This window comes from Oncorhynchus mykiss, chromosome 19, assembly GCF_057628025.1.
Source record: "Oncorhynchus mykiss isolate SJ-2025 chromosome 19, ASM5762802v1, whole genome shotgun sequence".
NCBI classification, from domain to species: Eukaryota; Metazoa; Chordata; class Actinopteri; order Salmoniformes; family Salmonidae; genus Oncorhynchus; species Oncorhynchus mykiss.
This window is the reverse complement of record NC_143040.1, coordinates 40,827,016-40,848,234: the sequence shown is the minus strand read 5'-3', so window position 1 is coordinate 40,848,234 and position 21,219 is coordinate 40,827,016. Positions and strand designations below refer to the sequence as shown.

Below are 21,219 nucleotides of genomic sequence, written 5' to 3'. Positions count from 1 at the left end.
AAACCATACAAGCCACAAAAATGGGAGGTACATTTTGAGGGGTTTCAATGTAATATTCCATGTGGAAGATCAGTGAGTCCGTGTTGGTAATGATGCTTAGTTTTAGCTCTAGGCAGTAGGGATCTGGTCACACGCACGCACACACGCACACACACACACACACGCACGCGCACACGCACACACACACGCCCACGCACACACACACACATCCACACACACACACACGCACACACACACACACAATGGAAGGAAGCAGATGAAGCCAATATAGCCAAAGAGCACCCAGGCCCTGAAGTCAAACAGTGTGGTTTGTTGCTCGGATACCTTCTTGTCAATGCCTTGATATTCCGTCTCCTCTCCATGTTGTTTCTCCGACGATCTCTCTTTTTATTCCACTGTTTATTTTTCCACGTTTAAGTCAAGTCCTGACTGGCTGACTGAGGCCTGTTTGTTTACCTGTGTTTGAATGGAGCGACAGGAAGATGAAGGAAGAAGGCCTTGGGGCAATACTTTACTCCACGCTGGGTGTTTATGTACCAAGGTATTTGGAAAAGTAGAGTTAGATTATAGACCCTGGCACTCAGTCATTTTAATTTAATTACACCTCCAAACGTGAACTGATAAACAAGCCACCAGGAATGTAATGAAATCTAACCAGGGAGTGAAACACTATTTCTCCTGTCTGTTCATTACATACAGAAAGGCTAGCCATCTCAAAGCCTTTCATTTGAGCAACTCTCTTTATCTCCTGCTTTCCTTGCTATGGGGGGAGTGGTACATCATATCTAAGTGTTTGCTTTAGCTAGGTGTGTTTATGATGCTGTTATGACAGAGTTAGTACACAAAGTGTTTGGTGCCGGTCAGCATTCATCTCGATTGTTGTCTTTGTGGGCTACCGAGTGGTGCAGCGGTCTAAGGCACTGCATCTCAGTGCTAGAGGTGTCACTACAGACCCTGGTTCGATTCCAGGCCGTATCACAACCGGCCGTGATTGGGAGTCCCATAGGGCGGCGCACAATTGGCCCAGTGTCGTCGGGGTTAGGGTTTGGCGGGGGTAGGCCGTCATTGTAAATAAGAATTTGTTCTTAACTGACTTGCCTAGTTCAATTCAAGGTTAAATAACAAAAAACGGGGTCAGTGTGGACAAGTACCTGCAGGGTGCTACAGTTGACACACTCAAGACTGCTTTGATTCTCAATGAGTGACCTGGTAAAATAAATAAAAAGTAACATCTTTAGATGGGGAAACATTGTGCTACATTTCAGCCTTGTTGTAGTAATAGAGAGCTAGCCTGGTCCCGGATCTGTTTGTGCTGTTTCGTCAACTCTGGTCATTGTCATAGGAGTTGGCAAAAACAGCACACGAGGATCAGGGACCAGGCTAGTAGAGAGTTGTAAATGCAGTTTTATAGTGGTGAAACAGCATATGCCCCTGCCTACCAGCGAATCCAATGCTTTGCTCTGTAAGATCCTTACAGCTTTCAGTCAGATTCTGTATGTGTAAAAAACTGTGGGATAAAATGGCCGTTTCCCATCTAAAGCCAGTTAGCGTTAAGCTTGAACCGGGACCAAGGCCATGCTAACACTCATAGGGTGAATCCCAAATGGGACCCTATTCCCTGTGCACTACTTTTTACCAGAGCCGAATGGGTCCTATATAGGGAATAGGATGCCATTTGGGACGCATACACTCACATTATCCCTAGACACTGATCTAAGGTCAGTTTTGTGTAGTATTACCTCAAGTCAGGATTTGGGGAGGTTAAACTGATCCTAGATCTGTGCCTTAGCCTAAAAGCAACCGGAGGCCCCAGTTAGTTCCTCTTCTGGGGATACAGGACTTTGAAACAACAGGCCTAGATTCTGACATATTCATTGGCTTTCACCTACCCAGTCCATAGTTCTATCAGATCTGCCATGTGGAGTGAACCCTAGCAGAAAGGACGGAATGGAGCACAGCCGTAGTTTAGCTATCCTAGGTCCCTCTCTATAGGGAGGCCTAACCTTAGCGTGTGCCTATCGACTCCCTGTAACCTTCACGCTAATAACGCTAATGAGCCTAGCGCCACGGCCGTTAGATATCTCATGTGGCTCTTTAGCACTTAGCAGTTAGGGAAGAGCACTGTAGAGCTTCACTACAGGGACCTTCACTGTGAGAAGTCAGGTTAATAGCTAGCTACACACCAGTGGTGTAGTGGGGGTTTTACGCAGGTATAGACTGTATACCTACTTGTTTTTCAGTGGGCATGGCGTATATTCACTTCTTAATCCCCACTGATGCGCATCAACTAATAAGGCTGATGGAACAGACCAGAATGTTTAGCTTAAAATGGTGATAACGTATTATCTCTCCACATATTAGGCACAGCAATGTACACACGGCCGTAGGCCTGCGCCTGAACGTTCCAAAACACTGTTTTAAAATGTACATTAGCACATGCGAGTGGTTTCATGGGCAAAGATGGAAATATCTCTTCGGAATGTACAAAGAGGGGGATTTAAAGATGCGACAACTATCATGGTTGGTAACATAACTAGGACAATGCCTTTGGTTGCTAGGCAATGAAAGAAAGTTGAAAGAAAACGAGAACTCATATGAGGAAGTCTTCATAAAGAATGATTGCCTCCACGTTTTTATGGTGGGATTTTGGCTATAGACTACTTTGAAGCAAGGTAAGCCATGCCTCATGATATGAAGTAAAACTTCCAGGTGTCAAACAATTAAGGAACAGGGAAAACACAGTGACGCTGCTAATGATAGGGCTTTTGGTAGTTGATAAAGCTTTCCCAAAACCTACTCTATGAATGTTAACGAGCCACAAAGTAACCTATGCCTACCTCTCAGAATGAGTATTTGCGTCAATTCAGTGGCCGTTTTGTTTGCAAACTCCATCTCATGTGCAACAGAAACACTGCTAACCAAACAGTGCTAGGTGCCTGCACACTTTAATTAAAGGGTAACTACACTCAAAAATTGAATAATCTTAGATTTTCCCCAGACCTCGAAAGTGGCCTCTTGATGTGTTTCAAGCATTGTTATGGACTTAGAACATACAATTCTGTTGTTTTTCTGTGACTTTGAGAGCAAAAACCTGGAGAAATTGGGACAAATCTGAAACCTGGGAATTTCTGAATCAGTTGACAGCCTCATTTATCTGTTTCAATAGAGTCCCACGGTGTGAGTCATAATACCCATAAAACCTAGAGGTCAAACAGGGAAATGGTTCCAATCATTTTTCCACCATTCATTCTTCTGATGTTGATCTGGACGAGACTTTCTCATCGAAGAAAAGGTAAGAATCTCTGGAGCAACTATCTAATGTTAGCTAAATGTAGTAATGAATAAATAGTTATACATTTCTTTAAATTGACAATTATGTGAACTGTCTTGTGCAAGTTTTAAATGGACATACCTGTTAGCAAAGGTATCAGCTAGAGATGACGTGCAGGAGCTTGCAGGGATTAGCATTTTTTAATCTGAGGGTAAATAGAGACGAATATATTGTTAAAGTCATCTTGTCCGAGGTAAATTTACATGGTTATCACGCCAGGGTAAGCCTACACGAAACACAGTCCTTATTTTAAGTGTTTCTAAAATCCCCCATGGGGAAAAATGTATGGTGGAAAATTATTGGAACCATTTCCTCGTTTGACCGCTAGCTTTTATGGGTATTATGACAACTCCACTGTGGGACTCTATAGTAGAACTACTATTAGCCTACTTTCACAATACAGCTTGGGTTGTCCTGACTGTGAAAAACCAATATGGGATTTTTTTAGGTCAGTCAGAGTGCATGTCACTGTTTCTCATAGAATTCTTCACACAGGGTAAAATTAGATTATACCCACTTCTCCAGGCACCACGACACCACTGTACACACCGAGGGGAACGCAGAATGGGATCACATTCAAATCACCATGTATCCAACGTGTACTATGTACTGTACGTGCACAGGGAAACAACCAGGAAGAGGTTTTATTCACACGCCTCTGTGCGGATTAAAGGGATGTGGTTTCTTGCACATTGCACAATATCCACACAGGCATCATACTGTACTGTATGCCTATGTTTGAATCAGTGGAGGCTGGTGGGAGGAGCTATAGGAGGACAGGCTCATTGTAATGGCTGGACCTTTTAACACATATGGAAACCACATGTTTGACTCCGTTCCGTTAATTCCAATCCAGCCATTACAATGAGCCTGTCCTCCTATAGCTCCTCCCACCAGCCTCCACTGGTTTGAATACTGCATACAAAGTGTGCATGTAGCCTAAACACTGATGGAATTGTGTGCTTTTGAAAACAACTTATTCAATGTTAGATGAGTCCTCCCTCATTTAAGAGCTATAATAAAGACACATACCGATCAGGGATAGGCCTATTTTGTAGTGATGTATTCGGATATTGTTGGATTAGTGGATTACTGAGGCCTGCTAAATAACACAGGGGATTTACACCTGACCTGTTATGGGCAGGTATGTACACAATAACGCAGAGAGAAAGAGAAAGAGAACGGGAGAAAGAGAGAGACTTAGGTAGCATAAAGGTGTGTAACATGAACCAGGCACTGATCTCTTTATTATATTCTTATATAGGGGGAGAGAGGAGTGAAGCGGGAATGAACCTTGGGAATGAGCTTGCTTGACCAGACACCGCAGACAGGCAGAAAGACAATATGTTGTAGCCAAGTGGGTTGTCAGGGCATCGCTCAATGTTTTATTTTCCCTTACTGTACCCTACTGTACCTTACTGTACCTTACTGTACCCTACTGTACCCTACTGTACCTTACTGTACTCTACTGTACCTTACTGTACTCTACTGTACCCTACTGTACCTTACTGTACCCTACTGTACCCTACTGTACCTTACTGTACCTTACTGTACCCTACTGTACCTTACTGTACCTTACTGTACCCTACTGTACCCTAGTGTACCTTACTGTACCCTACTGTACCCTACTGTACCTTACTGTACCCTACTGAATCTCCCTGATTCTTTTGACACTTTTGACCTGAATCTATTGTGGTTGTGTGTGAGTGTGTGTATTAACTGTATGTCTGTGATGCCAACTATGCCCTTGATCGGAGCACATCAGCGCCATGGCCTGGTTTATACAATACCCTCTGCTCCTCTCCACAGTGTGTGGGTTTATAACACACACACACACACACACACACACACACACACACACACACACACACGCACACACGCAATAGAGAGATGGTTGATAGTGGCACTGACCTGACCAGGGAGGTTAGTTTTAGATTTGAACTAGCGAAATGTACTCCCACGTTCAAATTATTTTAACACCAATCAAACACTGTTCTAAAAGATCTTACTATCTCTCTGATAATAAGATTCTATTCCCGAAGCGAGTGAACTGAACAGTTACCGTTATGACTTGAGCGATCCGGTGATGTCATTAAATTGTGATGTAGGTAAGCAAACATCCTGTAGCTGGAGTTGTATGGTTGGAATTTGCATGTTCCCTGAAGCAGCATCTTCAGATAACATCTAGGTTACATCTAGGTACACACACACACACACACACACACACACACACACACACACATACACACACACACACACACACACACACACACACACACACACACACACACACACACACACACACACACACACACACACACACACACACACACACACACACACAGGAGCACTTGTCTCTCATGGAAATCTATTCAAATAGCAGATTAGAAGTTGTTGTCCGGGTCTAGTGGTGCATTATGAAAAACAGGGAGAGAAGGGGTGATAGATTATGGTGTCAGGTTGTTGGATGTCTTCCACCTTCCACGTGGTGTTGGTGGGTGTGTAATTGTGTGTGTCTTTGAGTGAAGAGGGTATGAGAGTAGAGACAAGGAGAGAAAGGTCCTAGCTCTGTGTGTGTGTGTGTGTGTGTGCGTGTGCGTGTGTGTGTGTGTGTGTGTGTGTGTGTGCGTGCTCTAACTCAGTACTGTGCCTCATTACTTGGCTCTCTGCAGCTCAAACAGAGATTGATAGTGACAACAGCGCCTCTGTGAATGGACAGATGCACAAGGGCACGTCTCTCCCTATCTCCTTCCTTCTAACTCTCTCCATCTTTCTATCCCTCGCTCCCTCTTTCCTTTACCACTCCTCCTCCTTCCCTGTGGTTCTCAGTGCGGTCGAGCAGTGTAGAGAGGAAGTGTTTGTTGACACTGCTGTCCCCAAGGGGCCTGTCATGTAAGCAGACTCTCCATCACCTCAACCACCTCCATCCACAGCTTGTGTGACTAACGTTGTATAGACTAACCAAACAACATGGGAATTCTCCCCCACACAATCTACCAACCTTTTCCCCTTTCTCTACCTCTCTCCATTCTCTCCTCTCTACTCTTCTCCATCCATCCATCCCTAAAACTCTGATTCCCTCTTTTTATTTATTTCTTTCTTTCTTTCTTTCTTTCTTTCTTTCTTTCTTTCTTTCTTTCTGTGCTTGTGCTCCTCTCTCTTGTCCAGAGGCGATCGGCAGCACATACAGTATTCTCCTCTTTGCATTCTGTATACACTGTCTTCTCCTATAAAATGTCCCTCCTGAGTGTATTCAGACTGCACCTTTGCACCTCTGTCTCCAGCTTCTACCTTGTCTAGGTCTGGGGCAGCGCAGACGGTACGGCCCATCCATAAGAGTTAGCAGGAAGTGGACAGCTGCTGACGGACTGTAATTGTAGGATGCCCTCCTCTCCTCTCCTCTCCTCTCCTCTCCTCTCCTCTCCTCTCCTCTCCTCTCTTCTCCTCTCCTGTCTTCTCCTCTCTTCTCTCCTTTGTCCTTCGGTCAGCATTGTCTGTGTCTGCGTCTGTAGGCTGCGTGTGTGTTAGAGAGTCGGTGTGTGTCTGTCTGTGTATGTGCGTGTATGTGTATCCTATAATCAGAATTGTCTGTGTCTGTATCCCGAGGCAGGCTGTGTCCTCCAGAGTAGAAGCTGCTCAGTCATTCATTTGACTCACTGGCCCGGGTACGGCACACAGTTACTGTTTAAGAAGTTGTTCTATAATGCTGCTTATGTAACTGGGTGTGGCTGTGTGTTTGACCTTATCAGCCCTGCAAGGTTCACATGTAGTTTTATGTCTCTCTGTTATGGCTGTCATTCCAGGTCAGGTCCCACCACTCTCTGTAATGAGCCCTCAGGGAATGTGTGAATGTGTGAGTGTGTGTAGGTGTGTGTGGTGTGAGGGCCAAATGAGCTATGGTGATACTGTATCTCATTAGCTCATTACTGTATCTATCTATCTGGGTCTTGAGGGTTCAACGTTCAAATCCTTACAGAAATGGAACGGCTCGCTTAGCCTCGCAAGCAATGCAGGCCTCTGTCTGTCTGTCTGTCTTCTGTCTGTCTGTCTGTCTGTCTGTCTGTCTGTCTGTCTGTCTGTCTGTCTGTCTGTCTGTCTGTCTGTCTCTGTCTCTGTCTCTGTCTGTCTGTCTCGCTCTGTCTGTCTGTCTGTCTGCCTGTCTGTCTGCCTGCCTGTCTGTCTGTCTGTCTGTCTGTCTGTCTGTCTCGCTCTGTCCCCCTCTGTCCCCCTCTCAAAACTAGATGTATTTACATGATGCAGACAGCTCTATGCTACTGATATATTGTCATTTGTTACAGTTCCATTTCACACTCCGTAATTCAGTGTAATTCAGTAGGCTTTGTCTGCAGCTTTGGTCAGCAAAGTTTTTCTGTTACTGTATCCCTGCTATCCAGCCTGGTTTGCTGAGTCAACACTCCTGGCTTTTTCATTATGCCCTGGTTGTATTTGTGGGTGTAGCGTTTAACTATTTCAATCTACTTTGAGCATATTTGTCCAACTATTTACCAAGCATACAGAATCTGCCTGTATGTCATCGTCAGTTGTGTCTTCTTTTCAACTCTGTTTCATCTCTCCTGTTCTTCTCAGACTCATCTCTCCTGTGTATGGCTTGTGTGAGGCTGCAACTCAGTCATCAGAACCGTATGGGCCTCTTAGAGTTAGACCAGATCAGGTTACTATAGAGACCCTGGCCAGGTCATGTTACTATAGCGACCCTGTGAACAGACGGAGAGTGGAGCAGAGGGGTGCGGAACAATACTGCACTGTTTGCCTGCCCCACTGGCCCCTGTGTGTGTCCGTGTGTCCGTGTGTGTGTCCATGTGTGTGTTTTCCCTTCTCCCACTAGCCTCTCTAACTCCACCTACTAGGTAATTGAAATCATTCCTTGGTCTGCCTCGCAGCTACCTTGCAGCTGTGTGTGTGTGTGTGTGTGTGTGTGTGTGTGTGTGTGTGTGTGTGTGTGTGTGTGTGTGTGTGTGTGAGAGAGAGAGAGAGAGAGAGAGAGAGAGAGAGAGCGTTTCCAGGGTCAGGCCCCTGATCTCCCTCCCCCTCACTGTAATTGAAATCATTCCTTAGTGAGTCCCAATCAGGGAGCTCAAAGCCTTCTTTATTGTGCTGCTCTAAGGGGAGCGCTCTGAAGATAGAGTAGGGGTGTACAGTAACCCTATGTTATAGCCTCATTAATTGTGTGTGTGTATGTGCGTATGCGTGCATGCGGTTGTGTGTGTGTCCAGAGGTAGAGTAGGACTGTGTTTTTACTAGTGTTTTTATAATGGAAGGAGTAGTGTGGGAGGCGAGGCGAGCTAATTTGATTGTAATTGATTCCATAACTGGAGGTCTGCCTGTAAGGTTTAGTCACTGGTTACCCCCCCCCCCCCCCCCCCCCCCCCCCCCGGCCTCCTATTCATTAACTATACACTTATGAAGCATTCCTTCCGTCTCAACTAGTCTGTGGAGACTTCACCTCACAAAGTTGACTTTCTACAGGTCATAGACGCCTGGACATTACCAGTGTGCATAGATCTGGGAACAGACAGCATTACAGGCTTATGTGTCTGCACGTGCCATCTTGAAATCAAGAGAATAGTAAGATTGCAGAGTTATCCCTTGTGACTGAAAACATGGTCAGTTGGCAACGGTGTGTTTTTTCTGTCAACGTCCTAGTGCTTTTTTTCTGCACTGTACATGCTCCTTCTAAACCTCTGTATGAGTGTGTGTGTGTGTGTGCGTGTGTGTGTGTGTGTGTGTGTGTGTGTGTGTGTGTTATACTCACTCAGTAAAGATATTCCCTGGGTAATCCTCTTCACGTCCCATCTCTCCCATGAAAATGAATTTCTGCTATTCTCTCCTTCTTTCCTGCTGTAATCCCTAGTCTGATAATGGCTGAGGTATTTCTGTATAGCTGCGAGGATACAGCTCTGTCACAGGTTATACAACACAACCGTATGGGAGAATAAGAGTAATGGGATTAAAGATGCCAGCAGGGAGAATATGACCGTCCATTGTGAGGATGCACCATGGCTACATTGTATGAGTCTCGCTGATTGTCTATGCAATACTGTGACGTGTGATCGACGCCTGGCGATTCTATCTCAGTAGAACCAGAACGATTCGAATGGCCGTGGTTCTAGATTGGAACGGAACTCAGGAATCTATTCTTCTGGACAAAAGTAGTGCACTACGTAGGGAATACGGGCGCTGTTTGGGATGCAAATTTAGGGACTACCATCTAGGCCTTAGGCCCTTTTGACGGACAGCCTGTCTGCCTGCCTGGTGGAGTAATCGGCTTGGGAGCTGGCTGCAGGGTACAGGACAGGACAGGTCAGCTGACCACTGTGGGTAGATTAGAGCGGTCACAAGGAAGGCAAAGAGGCTTACTGTAGCCACAGGAGCCTTGCCTGCCGCTCCCTCTCTTTCTCTCTCTCTCTGTTTCTCTCTGTGATTCTTTCTCTCTCTCTGTTTCTCTCTCTCTCTCTAACCTGTCTCACTTTCTCTTTGTTTCCTTCCCAGTGTTTCTCTCTCATTCTCTCACTGCCTGTGCCTGTCTCCCCAGTTTTCCCCTTTCACTCTCTGTGTTTCTCCTTGTCTGCCTTTTCGTCTAACTGTCTGTCTCTCAGCTATTTATCTGCCTCTCTCTACCTCCCTTACCTCTCTGCCTCTCTCCCTCGCTCTTCCTCCTTCCCTGCCCCTCTCTCCCTTGCACTCTCTCCATCCTGTGGTTTTTACTATGAAAACACCATTGCGTCATTCACTGGCGGATGAGTCAAGTTAATCACTACTGTATCTGTCTGTCTGTGCCTCTGGTCCTTACAGCTGAGACAGAGACAAACAGCCAGTCTCATGGCCAGTAATGACTGAGCTCTGTCATTGGTTTTATGTATCATATACTGACACCTGGTGGTGGAGGAGACACAAGTTGCCTACACACAATGCCATATAATGTCAAAGTGGAACTTCTTAGAAATGAACTGGACAAAAATATAAACGCAACATGTAAAGTGCTGGTCCCATGTTTCTTGAGCTGAAATAAAAGATCCCATACATTTACCATACGCACAAAAAGCTTATTTCCCTCAAATTTTGTGCATGCATTTGTTTACATCCCTGTTAGTGAGCATTTCTCCTTTGCCAAGATAATCCATCCACCTGACAGCTGTGGCATATTAAGAAGCTGATTAAACAGCATGATCATTACACAGGTGCACCTTGTGCTGAGTACAAAAAATGTGCAGCGTGCAATTGGCGTGCTGACTGCAGGAATGTCCAGCAGAGAATGTTATGTTAATTTCTCTACCATAAGCCGCCTCCAACATCGTCTTAGAGAATTTGGCAGTACGTCCAACCGTCCTCACAAACGCAGACCATGTATAACCACATTAGCCCAGAAACTCCACACCTGGCTTCTTCACCTGCAGGATGGTCTGAGACCAGACACCCGGATAGCTGACAAAACTGAGGAGTATTTCTGTCTGTAATAAAGCCCTTTTGTGGGGAAATCCAGGGGGTGGGCCTGGCTCCCAAGTGGGTGGGCCTGTTCCCTCCCAGGCCCATCCATGGCTGCACCCCTGACCAGTCATGTGAAATCCATAGATTAGGGCCTAATTCATTGATTTATATTGACTGATTTTCTAATATGATCTGTAACTCAGTAAAATCATTGAAATTGTTGCATGTTGCATTTATATTTTTGTTCAGTATAATAAACAATTTAAGTTGAGTCAATAAGTATTCAACCCCTTTGTTATGGCAAGCCTAAATAAGTTCAGAATTAAAAATGTGCTTAACAAGTCACATAAGTAGCATGGACTCACTCTGTGTGCAATAATAGTGTTTAGCATGATTTTTGAATGACTACCTCTTCTCTGTACCCCACACATACAATTATTTGTAAGGTCCCTCAGTCGAGCAGTGAATTTTAAACACAGATTCAACCGCAAAGACCAGGGAGGTTTTCCAATGCCTCACAAAGAAGGGCACCTATTGGCAGATGGGTAAAAATAGACATTGAATATCCCTTTGAGCATGGTGAAGTTATTAATTACACTGAATGCTGTACCAATACGCCCAGTCACTACAAAGATACAGGTGTTCTTCTTAACTCAGTTGCTGAAGAGGAAAGAAACCGCTCAGGGATTTCACCATGACATCAATGGTTTAATGGCTCTAATAGAACAAAACTGAGGATGGATCAACAACATTTTTGTTACTCAACAATAGTAACCTAATTGAGTGAAAAGAAGGAAACCTGTACATAATAAAACATTTTCCAAAACATGCATCCTGTTTGCAACAAGGCACTAAAGTAATACAGCAAAAAATGTGGCAAAGCATGAACTTTTTGTCTGAATACATAGTGTTTTGGACAAATCCAAAGCAACACATTACTGGGTACCACTTCATATTTTCAGGCATATTGATGGCTGCATCATGTTGTGGGTATGCTTGTAATCGTTAAGGACGGGGGAGTTTCAGGATAAAAAAGAAACGGAATGGAGCTAAGCACAGGCAAAATCCTACAGGAAAACCTGGTTCACTCTGCTTTCCACCAGACACTGGGAGATGAATTCACCTTTCAGCAGGACAATCACCTAAAACACAAGGTCAAATCTACACTGGAGTTGCTTACCAAGAAGACGGTTAATGTTGGCCTGGTTACAGTTTTGACTTAAATCTACTTGAAAAGCTATGACAAGACCTGAAAATGGTTGACTTGCAATAATCACAAGAAACTTGACAGAGCTTGAAGAATTTTGAAAATAATAATGGGTAAATGTTGCACAATCCAGGTGTGGAAAACTTTTAGAGACGTACCCAGAAAGACTCACAGCTGTAATCACTACTAATGGTGCTTCTACTAATGATTGACTCAGGGGTGTGAATACTTATGTAAATGAGATATTTCGGAGTACTTTCTGAAGGCACTGGGGTGCCATTTATGGACGCAACCCCTATTCAGCAAAACGCTTAAAATGGGTTGTTGCGATTTACTAGTCATAAACTCAGTGGTTAGAGGGTAGAGGAGATCAACTCTAGCTCGTGTCACAGCCCTCGCATCTGTACGTCTACCAGCTACACCTTGGCATTGGTTCCACTGTCTAGCCCTCCATATCTCTCTCTCTCTCTCTCTCTCTCTCTCTCTCTCTCTGTCTGTTATCCATCATTCTTCCCCCCTCTTTTCCCCTGTCTCATTCCTTCAGAGGGAGTTATGGAGGAACAGAGAAGAGAAGGATAGAGTAGAGAATGATCCCTTCTCGCTAAGTTTCAGTCATCAGTCATCACTATGGTCAACACCCACCCACCCGCCCACCCACACACACACACACACACACGCACACACTCCCCCCTATGCTGCCCCCCCTCTTATTAGGGAAACTACTGAGATGGATGACAGAGCAGTGTGTGTGTGTGTGTGTGTGTGTGTCTGTGTGAGCGTACATGTAGGGGGCCTAACAACTGCTGCCATTGCAGATTGTCTCCATTTAAATCATGAAAACCACGAGGTTTTCGTGCCACCAAAATAATCCCAGTGCTTTAGCTGATGGATTGGTTTGAAATCTCTGTAAAGGAGCTGTGCAGTCCAGTATTGATTGTTGGGGATCGGCGGTTTACAGGAAATGAAAGAGAGCCATTTTAGGATTACTGGAGTTTTAGGCACAACATAATCCCCATGGGAGAGTCAACAATAGAGCACTGGACTAGTGGAGGGTTAAGGCTGAGTGGACTGCTGAGCATCACACAAACATGCCAATCAGAGGGACCCAGAGCCCACCAGACAACACATTAAACACAGGCCAATGGATATTTACAAGACACTGGAGTGAAACTGTGGGCCCGCATGTGTTTTGGTCTAATAAACGATGTATGGGTTGGTGAGAGAAGTAGGAATGTGTCAAGGTTTCAGACATGTGGTTCAGATTTGACACTGGGTATGTGCCAAATGGCACCCTATTCCCTATATATATATATATATATATATATATATATATATATATATATATATATATATATACACCGTATATGGAGCCTGTTCAAAAGTAGTGCACTAACAGTATATTGGGAAGAGGGTGCTATTTGGGACACTGACTGACATTCTTGTACATGATGTTTTCTCTTCCTCTTTTTCTCCCAGATCCATCTTCAAACTACATGAGACAACTGGAGACCAAGGTCAGCATCCTAGAGGATGACAACAAGCAGCTGCTATCACAGGTAAAACACTGCTGCTGTTTTATTACCATGGGGAAAACGATCACCCCTCCGTTGATATTCTTCTCTCTCTTCGCCCTCTGTCTCTCTCTTACTTTCTCCCCCTCTCACTTTCTCAAACCCAAGCTCTCTCGTGGGAGAGACAGAGGAAGCAGCAGAGACACGAGTGTATTTTTCAACGTATAAATAGAGAATGTGAGAGATGAAAGAGAGCGAATAGCGAAAGCTAAATATTGCAGAGTAATCGAGTACACAGGGGAGATGGGGAGTAGAGAGAGAGCTTCTACCTGCTGGGATGATAGGGTTAATTGAATAATTCAGTATCACAGGGAAAGTGGTCTTCAATAATGGATTGGGTTAAAACAATGGGAGGGCAGGAGAAATCACACAAGGACTGAATGTTTCATGGCTTCTCATTGTCATTCTGTCTGCCGTCTGATTTCACACGAAAGGAATCGGTGAAGAGCAACAACACACACACAGACAAACCGATTCTCAGTATCTCTACCCTCTACTGGGAGATCCTAGAACACACACACACACACACACACACACACACACACACACACACACACACACACACACACACACACACACACACACACACACACACACACACACACACACACACAGACATGAATGGACACCTACACACTAGAGTAGAAGGGAGTGCAGAGTTAGTGCAGAGTTTTACTAACATTGTAACAATCAGAGAGAGCATCATTATGGCATCAGCTAGAAGTGTAGGCTGTGTCCCAAAATGCCACCCAATTGGCCCTGGCCAATAGTGCACTTACTGTAATAGGGAATAGGGGTGTCATTTGGGATTCAGTTATGAGTGTCCTGTTGATGTAGACATATCCCCATATATACAGCTCTGTGATTACAACAGCCTTCACTATGGGGACGGTACTGTAATCCCACTGAGCCAATCCCAAATGAGCTGAAAGCACACAACACCAATCAGAACAGACCGAGCGCGAGAGACTGAGCGAGAAGGTCCATGTAGTGACACAAACACACTCCAGAAAAAGGGATTACACAGGGCATTTGTGCTGCTCCAACAGCCCCAAAGACGACACGCTACCGCTCTGTGTGTTGGGGCTGACAACATGTTGATCTCTCATTCTGCACTCCACACAAAGAGAACATAGAACACTGACAAAGAACACAAAATCCATCCCTCAGGGTAGCAGGTAGCACAGACCAATCAGGGAGTCTAACCATAAGGAGTGTGTGTGTGTGTGTGTGTGTGTGTGCGTGTGTTTGTTTTTTTTCGAGCTGAACTGAAGGGTTGCTGTTAGCGTCAGATAAATGCAAAATAACACTGAACAGATACCGATGTCTGAATCAAACGAAACATTCTATGCCTGGTTTGCTTTCCTTACGTAGCCCAGAGGGTAAAATAGACAGTGTGGAATCTAGATCAACCAAACTTTATTTTAAGTGCATTCAAATGAAAACAATACAATGAAAGAAGTAAACGCAAACCAGAAGCAATGAAAGTGTAAAAGGAAAACTAAGGATGTCTTCAAAGAGTAAAATCACTGGTTAAAAGACACACCGTTTAGAGTGAGCTCATCATAATGACCTCACACACGTACATAGAAAGAGGCCATACCGCTCCAAAGCCTGCTATACAGTTTTATCTCCAAGGGAATATATTTGATTTGATTTATCCACTAAAACCTGCCTTGTCTCTGTTGTATTACCTTGTCCAATGAGACAGACACAGATATGTGACATATGTAAAGGCAGGAGGGAATGTTCATTGACTTTTTGGTCCCATCTAATGTCACAGTGACCTGAGGCAGAGGGATTGCCATTTACTGTATGCCAGACAGGAGGATTCAAAACACATGCTGGCCACTTTCACTGATATACAGGGTATAAATGAACTGAACTGGCTGAACAACTGCTGTTACAAGGTTGTGCTTCTATCTCTCGGCCAGAGGAGATCGGCAGCACATATTCTGTTCTTTGCCTTCTGTGTGCACTTTTCCTCTAAATGTTCTCTCTCTCTCGCTCTCTCTCTCTCTCTCTCTCTCTCTCTCTCTCTCTATCTCTCTCTCTGTATCTCAGCAGGCTAACAGTGGTGATCTGAACAGTCTGAGGAAGGGTCTGTCTCTCTACCACTCTGAGTCTCAGCTCTCCTCTCTCACACAGTACCAGCAGGACGCCGGGCAGAATGTACGTATAGTTTGCTAAACCACTCCTGGTGTGTGTGTGTGTGTGTGTGTGTGTGTGTTTATATGTGCAGGGATCTAGAGTGCGACCAATTTGGTCGCATATGCAACAAAATATTCTGCTGGCGACCTGCAGTTTTAGTTTGGGATCACCTGTGCAGTTAGAAAAATGTGTCATGGAGTCCTCTCTCTCCCTCCACGACTGCTTGCTTCCAGTTCCTGGGCCACACACACCAAGTCCCGCCCGCTGTCACTCAAGCAGGCAGCACACAGTTCCTCCACTCTGTTTATTCTCTCAGCATGCACTCAACACATACACGACATGGCCAAAAGTATGTGGACACCTGCTTGTCGAACTTCCCATTCCAAAATCATGGGCATTCATATGGAATTGGTCCCCCCTTTGCCACCACAACAGCCTCCACTCTTTTGGGAAGGCTTTCCGCTAGATGTTGGAACATTGCTGCAGGGACTTGCTTCCATTCAGCCTCAAGAGGTGAGGTCGGGTACTGATGTTGGGCGATTAGGACTGGTTCGCAGTCAGCGTTCCAATTCATCCCAAAGGTGTTCGATGGGGTTGATGTCAGGGCTCTGTGCAGGCCAGTCAAGTTCTTCCACACCGATCTCAACAAACCATTTCTATATGGACCTCGCTTTGTGCATGGGGGCATTGTCATGCTGAAACAGGAAAGGGCCTTACCCAAACTGTTGCCACAAAGTTGTAAGCACAGAATTGTCTAGAATGTCATTGTATGCTGTAGCTTTAAGATTTCCCTTCACTGGAACTAAGGGGCCTAGCCCGAACCATGAAAAACAGCCTCAGACCATTATTCATCCTCCACCAAACTTTAAAGTTGGTACTATGCATTGGGGCAGGTAGCGTTCTCCTGGCATCCGCCAAACCCAATTTTGTCCATCGGACTGCCAGATGGTGAAGCGTGATTCATCACTCCAGAGAACACGTTTCCACTGCTCCAGAGTCCAATGGCGGCGAGCTTTATACCACTCCAGCCGACGCTTGGCATGGCGCATGGTGATCTTAGGCCGCCCTATGGGTCAGCCCTACTAACTTTATCTATATATGCAAACACTTGGGTGGTTGAGGGGCAGCTCTCAGAGCTGTGGGGGGGATCTTGGATGGTTGGTAGCCTGGCGGTTGGGAGCTTGGGCCGGTGGCTGATGGGTCGCTGGTTCGGGTCCCCGTTTTGACTTGGTGGGAGATCTGTCGACGTGCACTTGAGCGGATTGCTTGACCCTGGTTGCTCCTGTGGGTCGCTCTGGCTGGGAGTCTGTTAGATGACTGAATGTAATGTAAATGTTGAGTGGGTTCACTGCAGGGAAATAAAAAAAGAACAATTAAAAAAACAAACAAAGGAAAGGAAAAGTGATGTATTTTTCATGAGATGTGCTTCAAAAGTAATTAGGATTCATATAGGCCCGTTGTAGGCTTTATCTGAATCAATGACAAAATATTTCTGGTGCTCTTAGATTTTATGTGGCGCTTTTGTAAGTTTGGAGCACCAGTGCTACCAATGAACATTTTTTCTCTCCAGAAATGAGCTGGTCTGTGGCTGACCTCAGTACCACTTCACAGACCTGCTTTGAACTGGACTTTCACACACTTCACTTCCAAACCCTCTCCAGCTCCTCCACATTTAAAGGTGTATCATCACACTTTGCAGTATCGAATGTCAGCCTCCAGTAATATGCACCTTCACTCCAGCCCCGCCTCTTCCATATTCCACCCTGAGTCTAAGAGTTAAGAGACAATAACCTCAGGTCTTTCATGTAAACACAAACTCAGACTTTACCCAATAACACTGAGTACTAAAGTAGACCTTACAACAACAATACCTCATGTTAACCCTACCTTCCAACCCCCTCACACTGTTTACCTGTCTTTGATTCTCTAACCCAGCCTTGAGCTGGAGACTGAATCTGGAGTCTTCTCTCTCTCTCTCTCTCTCTCTCTCTCTTTCTCTCTCTCTCTCTCTCTCTCTCTCTCTCTCTCTTTAATAACCCCCCTAGTTTTCACCACCCGTCTCTGTCTCAAATCCAGTCTTTCTTCCATTCCACTCAAGCTCTCTCTTTTTCCTTATTGCCACCTACCTCTCTCTTGTATCCATCTCTCTCTCTCTCTCTCTCTCTTCTACAGCCCTGAGACTTCACCTGTCTCTCTATTGGTTCTGTGTTTAACCAGATGACATCACCTCCCCCCCTCCTCCCACACCTGGCCCTGCTCTTGACAGTGGAGAGAAGCATTTCAGGTTTAAAGCAATTTTTATGCAGTTGTATTCATTTTGCCACAGGGCGTAGGGAAAATGTCTCAATGTTATTTTAAAAAATTTTGAAATTCTGCTCATTTTTCCATGGGGAAGATATGTATATTTTTTTGCAGTTTTAAAGCTAACTTACTGTAATTCTACCCATTTTGCCATGGGGTGAAGATAATTGCTGATGCACAACCAAATTTAAACTTTGCACCTTGTCTATTCTATTATTCTAACTCTCAACAGGAAGTTGGGACCCCACATTTTTTTTAAATAAAACCTAGCAGCCTGGATATCTAAGCGACTGCTTATGTCGCTGGACATATTAGCCCTGGACATCTCTTATGCCTTGAACCAGCCCTGGACATCTCTTATGACTTGAGCCAGCCCTGGACATCTCTTATGCCTTGAGCCAGCCCTGGACATCGCTTATGCCTTGAACCAGCCCTGGACATCTCTTATGACTTGAGCCAGCCCTGGACATCTCATGCCTTGAGCCAGCCCTGGACATCTCTTATGACTTGAGCCAGCCCTGGACATCCCTTATGCCTTGAGCCAGCCCTGGACATATCTTATGCCTTGAGCCAGCCCTGGACATCTCTTATGCCATGAGCCAGCCCTGGATATCTCTTACGCCTTGAGCCAGCCCTGGACATCTCTTATGCCTTGAGCCAGCCCTGGACATCTCTTATGCCTTGAGCCAGCCCTGGACATATATTATGCCTTGAGCCAGCCCTGGACATCTCTTACGCCTTGAGCCAGCCCTGGACATCTCTTATGCCTTGAGCCAGCCCTGGACATCTCTTATGCCTTGAGCCAGCCCTGGACATATCTTATGCCTTGAGCCAGCCCTGGACATCTCTTATGCCTTGAGCCAGCCCTGGACATCTCTTATGCCTTGAGCCAGCCCTGGACATCTCTTATGCCTTGAGCCAACCCTGGACATCTCTTATGCCTTGAGCCAGCCCTGGACACCTCTTATGCCTTGAGCCAGCCCTGGACATCTCTTATGCCTTGAGCCAGCCCTGGACATCTCTTATGCCTTGAGCCAGCCCTGGACATACCTTATGCCTTGAGCCAGCCCTGGACATCTCTTATGCCTTGAGCCAGCCCTGGACATCTCTTATGCCTTGAGCCAGCCCTGGACATCTCTTATGCCTTGAGCCAGCCCTGGACATCTCTTATGCCTTGAGCCAGCCCTGGACATATCTTATGCCTTGAGCCAGCCCTGGACATCTCTTATGCCTTGAGCCAGCCCTGGACATCTCTTACGCCTTGAGCCAGCCCTGGACATCTCTTATGCCTTGAGCCAGCCCTGGACATCCCTTATGCCTTGAGCCAGCCCTGGACATCTCTTATGCCTTGAGCCAGCCCTGGACATCTCTTATGCCTTGAGCCAGCCCTGGACATCTCTTATGCCTTGAGCCAGCCCTGGACACCTCTTATGCCTTGAGCCAGCCCTGGACATCCCTTTGAGACCACTAATTAAATTAGCATCACTCCTTTTAGAAGGGCAAAGACTCCCTCTGTTCTTTCCCTCTCTTTTATCCTGAAATGTTCATCCCACTTTCCAGCTCTCACCTTGGCATGGAGAGGAGAACAGGGGGAGGGAGAGGAGAAGAGGGTAGGGAGAGTGCATATGAGATTGGGAAGGAGAGGAGAGATGTGAGGAAGGATGGAAAAGAGACTAAAGGAGAGAGGTGGGGAGAGAGATTATAGAGAGAGAATAAGGAGAGAGATGAGAAGAAAAAGAAGAGTCTTGTTTAGCTAATCAGTATTCTGATTGGTCGTGATAAAAGACATCTAGAGTCGTCATGGTAACCACTAACCACTCAGGTACTCTTCATCCACAGGAAGGAGAAAACAATTAAGAGTGTGTGGCATGAGCTACAGCCTGTGTGTGTGTGTGTGTGTGTGTGTGTGTGTGTGTGTGTGTGTGTGTGTGTGTGTGTGTGTGTGTGTGTGTGTGTGTGTGTGTGTGTGTGTGTGTGTGTGTGTGTGTTCTGGAGTGAGAGACATACATACTCTAGACCCCTATCCTGATTAGCATGACTTTGAACTCTCACTTCAAACACACAGGTGATGCCTTGAATAATGCAACATCTCTCTCTCTCTCTCTCTCTCTCTCTCTCTCTCTCTCTCTGTATCTCTGTCTCTCTCTCTCTCTCTCTCTCTCTCTCTCTCTCTCTCTCTCTCTCTCTCTCTCTCTCTCTCATTTAACTAGGTAAGTTGACGGAAAGCACATTTTAATTTACAGCAACGACCTGGAGAATAGTTACAGGGTGGAGGAGAGGGGATGACTGAGCCAATTGGAAGCTGGGGATGATTAGGTGGCCATGATGGAATGATGGCCTGATTGGAAATGTTGCCAGAACACTGGTGTTACAGTTTTTCTCAATTGCTAAAACACAATTTCTGAAACCTTGCTCCATTTCCTGAAAACATTAAACACAAAACCTCATCTTCAAGCACTATTTACATAACCTCTGACTCCTCTTGCAAAATGAAACATTCGCCTCAAAACAGTTTTACCTGTGTTCAAAATCAAACACGGCTCTCAAATCATAAACAAAGTGATCAAAATGATATACACTCTCAAGCAGTCAGTAAACAATACACCGAAAAATAGAAAACACATTGTTCAAAACATACAATTCTCAGGGAGAAGTACATTTTTAATCTAAAAAAAATTCATATTTTTCGGTCATTGTCTTTTGATGAACGAAAACATGTTCTATCATAGTAGCTCAAAATTGATCTGAAATTACTACTCTGCCTTGCTCTTTGCTCTCTTTTGTTCTTCCTCCTCTTTTTGTATTTATTTTTATTTCACCTTTATTTAACCAGGTAGGCTAGTTGAGAACAAGTTCTCATTTACAATTGCGACCTGGCCAAGATAAAGCATAGCAGTGTGAGCAGACAACACAGAGTTACACATGGAGTAAACAATTAACAAGTCAATAACACAGTAGAAAACAAAGGGGGAGTCTATATACAATGTGTGCAAAAGGCATGAGGAGGTAGGCGAATAATTAAAATTTTGCAGATTAACACTGGAGTGATAAATGATCAGATGGTCATGTATATTGGTGTGCAAAAGAGCAGAAAAGTAAATAAATAAAAACAGTATGGGGATGAGGTAGGTGAAAATGGGTGGGCTATTTACCAATAGACTATGTACAGCTGCAGCGATCGGTTAGCTGCTCAGATAGCTGATGTTTGAAGT

The 21,219-nt window shown here is 45.1% G+C and overlaps 1 protein-coding gene across 3 annotated transcripts in view; it reads left to right on the top strand.

Moving 5' to 3' along the window:
- The window catches only part of ccdc85ca (coiled-coil domain containing 85C, a), a 56,505-nt gene that overhangs the window by 24,122 nt on the left and 11,164 nt on the right, over positions 1-21,219 (top strand). Inside the window, exons 2-4 of one of the 3 annotated variants that reach the window (XM_090211005.1) lie at positions 13,461-13,540; positions 15,620-15,727; positions 20,218-20,324. In XM_090211005.1, the coding sequence (XP_090067131.1) occupies positions 13,461-13,540; positions 15,620-15,727; positions 20,218-20,226 (197 nt within the window). In that variant the 3' untranslated portion in view covers positions 20,227-20,324. Of the gene's footprint in view, positions 1-13,460; positions 13,541-15,619; positions 15,728-20,217; positions 20,325-21,219 lie in introns of those variants that run through there. The other 2 variants (XM_036954644.2, XM_036954646.2) reach the window with 2 other exon arrangements.